Source organism: Vitis vinifera, chromosome 14, assembly GCF_030704535.1.
Source record: "Vitis vinifera cultivar Pinot Noir 40024 chromosome 14, ASM3070453v1".
Classification (NCBI taxonomy): Eukaryota; Viridiplantae; Streptophyta; class Magnoliopsida; order Vitales; family Vitaceae; genus Vitis; species Vitis vinifera.
In genome coordinates, this window is record NC_081818.1 from 9,776,223 (window position 1) to 9,786,720 (window position 10,498).

The 10,498-nt window shown below is 25.1% G+C and overlaps 1 protein-coding gene across 1 annotated transcript; it reads right to left on the reverse strand.

The window, feature by feature from the left end:
* Positions 1 to 5,053: 5,053 nt before the first annotated feature.
* On the reverse strand, positions 5,054 to 5,716 carry LOC132255061 (uncharacterized). The gene has a single exon (XM_059742694.1). It carries the CDS (start codon positions 5,714 to 5,716, stop codon positions 5,054 to 5,056), a length of 663 nt encoding a protein of 220 aa, XP_059598677.1.
* Between the last annotated feature and the right edge of the window lie 4,782 nt (positions 5,717 to 10,498).

Genomic DNA, 10,498 nt, shown 5'->3' on the forward strand with positions numbered 1-10,498 from the left:
TACCATTTTTCCTCTTCTACCATTTTTTTTTTTATATTGTTGTCTTTTTCTCATAATTTATTTTAATATTTCAAGATCCATAATTAGTCAAAATTGTATTATTTAGTCTATCATCTAAGTATGGGAAAAAAATCAAATAAAATAAAAATTAATTAAAAATTAAACATTTTCAAATTTTTATTATTTATAAATTAAATAAGAAAGAAAAATAAATCTTCAAATAAATATAACAAAACCTTAATAGATAAATGCTCAATAAATTAATAATCTTATTTAAATAGGAAATTTTTTGATCCAATTGGATTAGTTTATTAAATAAATAAACTGTTAAATAGATAAGTTAATGAATTTTTAAAAAATTCTTAAGTGACAGTGTATAGGAAATCATGAAGACACCGTTTTATACTTGTCAAATTTTATTAAATTTTTTGAAGTTTATTAATTTTTAGGTTATTTTTTGTTGATGAAAAATTTAAAGGAAAAAATAAAGAGTAAAAGTAAAAAAAATAAAAAATAAAAAATTATTAATAAATTATTTGTATATATTAATCCACATCTATCTAACTGAAATTTAATTTTTTATATAAAAATTAAATAATTTTAAAATATATGAGTTTTAAATAAATTTTAATTATATTTAATTTTATATTATATTTTTATAGTAAAATTAAATATGGAAATAGTATTTTTTTTATTAGTATTTTTTAAACCGTATTAGTTTATGAATATTGAGGGAGGGAGAGAGTCCTATCCGATAGGCATTGTTGGAGAGAAAATGACATCATCCTGACATCATATATTGTTGGAGAGAAAAAATGCATCACTAAATTTTGACTTAGAAACCGGAGTTTTAGGGCTAAATAGCCCTTTTATGTAAAAAAAAAAAAAAAGTTTTAGCCAAAAAATAAGTGTTAGCCCTTGACAAAACTTATGTTTAAACTAGCCCCTTACCACGTAGAAGTCATGTCATAATTTTAAAAAAAAAATTAATTAAAAATATTAAATTGTACATTATTATTGAAATTAAAAATATATTTTTTAATAATAATAAATTATATATTTAAACTTAAATATCTAATATTACTTTAATAAAGATAAATTGATAAATATAATAATAAATAAATATTTTATTTATCAATAAATTAATAATATTAAAATAATAAAGTTATATGAAATCTAAATAAGATATGCCAATTGAGGCTTCAGTTATTTTATTTTTTACTTTAAAATTTAATTAAAAATATTAAATTTTAAATTATTATTGAAATTAAAAAAATATATACTTTAATAATAAAAATTTATATATTTAAACTTAAAGATCTAATATTACTTCTAATTTGATAAATATAATAAATAAATATTTTATTTATCAATTAATTAATAATCTTAAAATAAAATTACATGACATATCAATAAAATATAAAATTATATGATTTATTAATTTAAGTTATATTACATGTAATATTAGGAAGGGCCATTTTTTTTCCATTATATAAATGTTTAATGGGTATTTTTTGTGACTTTGATGAAACTACTAAAAATTACATTTTGTAGTAGATTTTTTCTAATTAATTTCATTAACTAATTTCAAAATGTATCTTCAAGTCATATATATTGTGTTTACAAAATAATAGTCTTTTCTTACGTTAAACTATAAATATATGCTTTAAAATAATTAAAAAAATCTATATATAGAAACTTAAGAATATACTATTATGTTAATAAAGATAAAATTGTCAAAATACAAATAAATTAATATCTTAAAAATACAATAAATTAAATATCTTAAATAATAAATTATATAATTTTATATCTTATTTAGATTTCATATAACTTTATTATTTTAAGATTATTAATTTATTGATAAATAAAATATTTATTTATTATTATATTTATCAATTTATTTTTATTGAAGTAATATTAAATATTTAAGTTTAAATATATAAATTATTATTATTAAAATATATATTTTTATTTTAATGATAATTTATAATTTAATATTTTTAATTAAATTTTAAAATAAAAAAAATAACTGAAACCTCAATTATCAATTGGGGTTTTAATTAAAAAATAAAGTCTTAATTGATAATTAAAATTTCAGTTAAAAAATAAAGTCTCAGTGGTCAACTCAGGCTTCAATTTAAATTTTGATAAAAAAAAATTATAATATTGCTTATATGTGAAAGACTAATTTCAACATAAGTTTTATAAAAGGGGTAAAGGTTATATTTTTTTTTTACATAAAAGATAAAAGGCTATTTTGCCCCCAAAACTCTAGAAACTGGGATGAAAGAGGTAACTTTGAAGGAACTTTACAATCGCATATATGTATAAAAAAATTTCATGTCACTTTCAAACTATCATGGTCCCACCCAGTGAAAGCCTGTCACCTCCTATTTTAAATTACTCTTCTTTTTCTATTTTTTATTTTACCTTTGGTCAATGACAAGGAAGCTTTATTGTTTCCAGCCTGGTTGTATGCTAGAGTTTTATGTCTTGCTGGAATGACGCTTCAGTTTAATTAAAAAAAAAAGTTTTCTTGTTTGCTTTTTGCCAGTGAAGTTTCTTAGACAAATTAAGCTAAGATATAATTATATACTTTATTTTGCTCTGAAAAATTATTAGGGAGAATTACCCTCAAGGGTAGGCTGGGGAAAAAAATGACCAATGAGGGTGGGTAAATTTGATAATTCTTCTGAAGGCCTTATATTTTTATTAGACTAATTTACCCTCAATTTGACCATTGAACCAGCCATTGTCACCAGACGATTGTTCCAACTTCTGAAGGCACTACCCCTTCAATTTATTGCTCTGCCCATTAAGTTCTAATCTTAAAAATCAAGCAAATACTAATATCTCTAATTAATTTGTCAATTTATTCACACGCACACACAAATTGATTGAAAGAAATCTATACCAACTTTTGAATATCCTTGCTGAAGCTTATAATAGAACCCATGTTGTTGTACTAAAGAGAAGAGATACTAGTGTCACCATAAATCTTTCTAAATAAATCTTCTAATAATAAGTTGGACGATCCAAAATACCCATTACTCACTTGTTTTGATGGGTCTTTTAATTATCTTAGTAGAGGAAAAATAATTTAAGCTCAGTTTGGTTAATATTTTTTAAACTAATTTTTATTCTCTTGAAAATATATATATCTGAAATTAAGATAATAGAAAAAAAATTAAAAGGAAAAAATAAAGTATTTTTAAAAAATATTTTTTAATTAATTTTTACTTACTCTTCTCATAATTGTTTTAAAAAATAATTATACAAATATAAAAAAAAATCAAAAATAAAACATAACATATACAAATTATTTTTAAAATACATTCAAAAACAAAGAAACAAACAAATATTTGTTTTATAAAATAATAGATAATAGTTTTCCAAAAATTATTATAAAAAATTGTTTTTAAAAATTATTTTCAAAAATAAATATCAAATAAGGTCTTAAACTTTGTTTGATAACTATTTTAAAAAATAATTTTATGTTTTTTAAAAATAAATTTCAAATAACTAAAAAAAGGTTTTTTTTTGTTCTTAAAAAGAAAAAATATATATTCTTGAAAAATAATGGTATAAATATAAAGAATAATTAAAAGTAAATCATTATATATAAAAGTTATTTTTAAAATCCATTTAAAAATATAGAAAATAAGTTTAAAATATTTTAAGTTTCAAAGTGATTTTTATTTTATAAAACATAATGATTTTTCAAAAATTACTTTTAAAAACTGTTTTATAAAATCAAAACAAAATCTTATCCCTTTTTTCGGAGATCTCTATCTTTTCTTTCCCCAGCAGTCCCAAAATTATACCTATGCACCTGCATTTTTATACTATGCTTGTTCCCAAAAATTAAGCCCATAAATTAGTTCTAGCTATACCCATCAATGAACTGACAAATCAACAATAAAAATGGCTCCACGAGAGCCGGACAAAGTGGAGTTCACAGCAATACATTGATAACTGTAGGCATTGCACTGTCAACTCATCATTTCCCAAACTAATTTGAGGTTACAAAAAAAAATAAAAAAATATTGAACCATTATATATAAGAAATTGGTAATCAACCCAAAAAATTGGACTTTATTTAGTCAAAAGATTGCATTGTTAGTTTATGTTGTAATTTATCATACAGTTAGTGTTTTTTTATCGTAATGTTAGTGAATTTATGTTGTAAATGTAATTAAAAATGTAGGCAAAACTGTGAACTATTATAATTAAAAATCTAATACAAGTCCACATAATGGAGATAAATAACCTATTACAAATAACTCCAAATACAAATACATCAAAGTACAATACAATTAAGCATTACATATATAATCCAAAACTTAATAGACATGAAGTAAGTGTATGATTAAGCAATTTTCAAACATAGAACAAAAAATAAAAGTAGTCCTACTACAATTACTTTCTGCATGAACTCAATTCTTGTTAAAATATGTTTAAAATCTTCATCCACGCTATACATTCTTCTTTGAACAACGTCTTCTGGTTCTTGGTAGGTGTTGTCATCACCATTTCCTTCCGGGAATGCCCATTTAAAGAAATGACAGTCATCTCTAGTATTTGCATATTGACAACAATAATATAACCTATTTGGGTTATCCTTTGATTCAGAGATTCTAACAGCCGCCCTCTGTCTGGGTGAACATTTACACATACAGTTATGATAAAGTAGATATTCACCATTTCTAGTATTACCTCTTATATTTCTAAATGAAGCACTTGAAGATGCCATGATGTAACCTGTATTTCAATGGAAAACAAGTTAAACAAATGTAATGAACATGTACAAAGTCAATAATGATCTTCAAAATAACATTAAAAACATGGTTACAAACCACCCTAAATAATGATAAGATCATAAGTCTAAAATAGTGGCATATGTAATACAAACATCTTTGTCATGACAATCAAGTAAATAAGTAAGTTCCAAAACAAATTCTTACAGATTCTAATTTCATAAACCACACATATCATCACAATCAAAATAAGATAAAAAGTAGCATGTCACCAAACAAGCATAACACTAGAATCATGGAGCGGGTAATGGATTTTTGCATGAAGCTCGATTATGGCCTGCAACTTGACATCGTGAACAGAAGATAAGCCTTTTTGAACTAAATTGAAACTCTATTCGACGGTGTCGAGGCCTTCCAGGTGGTCGTTTTGAGCATGGAGGTTTAAGGGAAGGATATAAGCGACCTTGAGCATCACGAACACATCCATCAGCATCAACTATAGGCATGTTGTGATTTGGAATTGAATTGAAGTGTCCAGAATATATCAACTCTTGCATTGGAAGCTTGAAATATGAGTCAACATATTCATAAACATCTTGTTTCATCTGGCGTATTGCTGCACATGCATGCTCACGAGGTATTCCGGCCATTTGCCAAGCCTTACAAGTACATGTACGCTCTCTCAAATTCACGTCTACATATACTTTCATATTGAATACCTTAAACACACCACCAACATAGGGATATACAGGCAATGACCCACTCTTTATAATGTTTTCCAACAACTTTTCCTCGGTCTTTGGGCCAATTGTAGCTTTCCAATTTTCTGTAGAACTCATATGATCACATGCTAGATGAGCAAACTTATCCATATGTGTCATTACTAAGTTGAAAATTGTGTAATGACGTTCCTCCTTCAGCCAAACATTGAATGATTCAGCAAGATTAGTTGTCATCTTATCCCATCGTTTTTTTGGCAAACTTTGACATTGCCCAATGTTGTGGACTGTTCTCTTCAACCCACTTCGCTAGGTCACTGTTATATGTCTTTAATTTTTCCATGGCTACAACATAATCATCATCCAACCTAGCATACGCAACATTATCAAGTAGCAACAATGCATCCATTTTACATTTTTTTCCCTTCATACTATCTTTCGTCACATAGCTACTAAAATTCTCCTTCACATGACGATAACAATATGCATGATTTTCTACTCCAAAAAGTTGAGAAACACTACGAAGGATTGCTTGATGCCTATTTGATATTATGACTACCTCTTTATCTTGAAGTATGCCCTTCAATTTCTGCAAAAATCATAGCCAATCCTCATAGTTTTCTGAACTTACAACACCAAATGCAATTGGGAACATGCCATCATCAGCATCGTAAGCTGTTGCAGAAAATAAAGAGCCCCTATATGGTCCACTCAAATGAGTTGAGTCAATTGCAATAACAGGTCGACAACCCATTAAAAACCCTTGAATTGAAAAAGAATGTGCAATGAACAATTGCCAAAAATGCCCATCTTGTCTGCTATATTCAGCAATCGTCCCTGGATTAATGTCTACCAATCTCTGACATAACCATGGCAACAACATATATGAGTTTTCTGGAAGACCATATATTCTCTCTTTTGCCATTTCTTTGTATGTCCAAGCTTGCTTATAACTCAATGAAACACCATACCGACTCCTGAAGTCTTTGCAAATTTGACGGGGCAAATATTGAGGGGTTGCCCTTATTACTTGCTCTATGACACAAGCACCTCTCCTTCCCCGCATTGAAGGTTGGCTTGAACACTCAACATCTGCACAATGATTGTGTACATCAATGAAGATGTTAACCTTCAAAATTTTGGTTGTGCCTACTGAATTAGCAGTTATTCTCCAAGGGCACCCATCCACTAAACAACACACAGATATTCGCTTTGGAGAGTTCTTTTTGAATTTGTATTGAAATCTACCAACTAATGACATCGTATATAATGCATTTCTAAATTCATCTACATTAGGAAAACTATGCCCACTCCCAATAATAGGTTGAGGACAAAGACTTAAATCATGTGGCATAACTTCAGTTTCTGCACATCTGGACATGAAGCCTTGAGAAAGTCCTAAATTAGACTCATTGTTTGCTTGACATGATGCAACTGAATTGTGTGTTTCCTCCGTACTATTGTGACTGCATATTATAGCACACTCAGTTAATTAATATTAAAAGCACTTTGCATCATGGAATTAATGACAACTAATACAAGATATATCACTTACTAATAATCATTTTGCACATTGACTATACCTCCTTCAACTTCTACTCTTCGAGTCCGTTTTAATACATAAATACGAGCATAATCATAACTATGGGATAACATCATATGCATGTCCTCATCATCATCCAACTGTTGAAGTGTAGATGGATCAAACTCAAGGGTGTAATGAAATGTATATCCATTTGAATTAATATCCAACCGTTCACATGCCTTTGAAACAAATTCAGCATATGACATCCTTTGTCCAATGTACATGCCTTTTTGTTGTCCACCCTTGTATTGTATTTGTTTATCCTCCTTAGGTACAATCTCCCCTCCTTCATGAAGGTAGCCATAAATGGAATTTTCCAAGTCCATTTACCAATTCAGAAGTACGTCTTCTTTCACTGACAATCAAATCAATCTATTTCACAATATTACAATCAATGAAAATTTTACAACGAATACAAAATAAACAAATGAAAATTATAATCAATTGAGAGACATATTTTATATAATAAATAACAATATTTGTTGTATATTATACATGTTAGGGATATGCTAAAGAACCCATAATTGCCCAGTTTCATAAGAAATTTGACGTTTTCAAAATTTTACCTTATTGTAATGTATCGTAATGTTATTGTATTTGTATTGTAATTGTACTATATTTTTATTATACCTCTATATTTTTATATAAAAAAATTAATTTTATGTATTTTTTTTTATCCATCATTGGATTATCATCAACAACTATTTCACAATATTACAATCAATGAAAATTTTACAACGAATACAAAATAAACAAATGAAAATTATAATCAATTGAGAGACATAATTTATATAATAAATAACAATATTTGTTGTATATTATACATGTTAGGGATATGCCAAAGAACCCATAATTGCCCAGTTTCATAAGAAATTTGACATTTTCAAAATTTTACCTTATCGTAATGTATCGCAATGTTATTGTATTTGTATTGTAATTGTACTGTATTTTAATTATACCTCTATATTTTTATATAAAAAAAATTAATTTTATAGATTTTTTTTATCCATCATTGGATTATCATCAACAACTATTTCACAATATTACAATCAATGAAAATTTTACAACGAATACAAAATAAACAAATGAAAATTATAATCAATTGAGAGACATAATTTATATAATAAATAACAATATTTGTTGTATATTATACATGTTAGGGATATGCCAAAGAACCCATAATTGCCCAGTTTCATAAGAAATTTGACATTTTCAAAATTTTACCTTATCGTAATGTATCGTAATGTTATTGTATTTGTATTGTAATTGTACTATATTTTTATTATACCTCTATATTTTTATATAAAAAAAATTTATTTTATAGATTTTTTTTTATCCATCATTGGATTATCATCAACAACTTCATGTATTGAAATTACAATAGTGTATTTTTGTTGTTGTTTTTTTTTATAATTTTGGCTTGCAAGGATGCTTTATGATAGGAATACAACATGATAGCCTAGAAATGTCAATTCAGTAAAAAATAATTCAATATTTTGTCATTTTGGTATATTGTAATGTATCATAATGTTAATATTTTTTCATTGTAACTATATTGCATTTGTATTGTACTTATACTTTATAACTGAAATAATGGTTCTTTTATACAACCTTCAAACTACTAGGCATTCGACTCATCATACCAAAATAATACTTATACAAAAAGGTAACAAATTTATAACAAAAATATAGTGATCTTAACTCTTTAACAAATTCATAATAAAAGACAAAGTGGTCTCGTACAAAGGGGATTTCAGTTTTCAATGACAATCCAAATATGTTTATAAACACACAAACAAAGTGGTCCCAAACAAGCATGAAACAACTGAGAACATTTTTTCTTCAATCATGTCAAAAAGTCTTAACAACAAAACTAAAGTGCAAACCTTTTCAATGGAAATCAATAATAATCATATCAAACAACCCACCCAGAAAATAAATTAAAAATAAAAACACATCTTCAATATGACCTAAATAATATAAAAAAATTCAAAATAATAAATTTAAATAACATTTAAAAAAAAATGTAATTTCTTTCTCAAAACCTCATTCAATATTTCAGATCTAATATCTTACAACTACATTGTTAAAATTATTAACTTTTCCTTCATTCAATCCGATTTTTAAATTATTTATTTATTTTTCCATAAACTGACGTTTTTTTTGTATTAAAAAAAAAAAACTGACCTTTAATGGATTTCTTGCTAGATTCACAAAAAAAAAAACAAGTTTTGTGTATCGGTTGCAGAGAATGACCTGAAGTGCACACCTTTTTCCTTTCCCCTTTTTCTTCTACAACTCGGCTCTAGGTAGGTTAAAGAAAGGGAGAATAAACTCTTTTTTATTTTCTGTTGCTTTTCACTTTACTTGCTTTTCATTTATTAAGGGTAGTATTGGCATTTAAACAAAATAAGGCCTTTAGAGGAATTATCATAATTTTACCCTATCCTTTACAATAATTATCAAATTTACCCACCCTCATTGATCATTTTTTCCCCAGCCTACCCTTAAGGGTAATTCTCCCAAATTATTATCTTATCATAAACATCATAAATGTTTGTTGTACTTTTTGTAAGTAATTTTCATATTAAATAAATAAACTACTAAATAGATAAGTTAACAAATTTTTTTAGAAATCCTTAAGTGACACAATCTATAGAAAATTATGAGGACACCATTTCATACTTGTTACGTTTTATTAAATTTTTTAAAGTTTATTAAATTTTAGGTTTTTTCTATTCCTGAAATTTTAAAGGAAAGAAACAAAGAGTAAAAATAGGAATAAATAATAAATAATAAATTATTTTTATATATTATTTCACACATGTGTAATTGAATTTTAACTTTTTATATAACAATTAAATAATTCTAAAATATATTAGTTTTTAATAAATTTTAATTGTATTTATTTTTCTATTACATTTTTTTATGTTAAAATCAAATATTAAAAATAATTTATTGGTTTTCCAAAAGTGTATTAGAGTGTGTTTGATAATATTTTAATTCGAAATGTTTTTATAGAAGTGTTTTTACAAGAAACACTTATTAAATATTTCTTTAAAAAATATTATAAGTGTTTTTTTTAATATTATAAATGATTTTTTTAATTTTTTAAAAGTGTTTCCAAAATTTTGAAAAATATTTATTTATTTATTTATTTCAAAAACACTTTTTATGCTAAGAAACATTTTTATGCTAAAATATAAAATATAATTTTTATTCATTTAAATTAATATATTTTTTCAAAAGTATTTTTTAAAATAGTTTTTAAATCACTAATATAATTTTTGTTTATTTACAATTTAAAAATAAAAAATAATTCCAAATTTTCAATTATTTTTCAAAGAGTTTAAAAAATAATAATAAATAATTAAATAAGGGAGAATTTTATAAAAGTGGCATACAAAAAGAGGGGTATAAAAACAAAAATGATG

Coding starts and splice junctions, on each gene's coding strand:
- LOC132255061 (XM_059742694.1), bottom strand. CDS start 5,716: ATGACAACTAATCTTGCTGAATCATTCAATGTTTGGCTGAAGGAGGAA.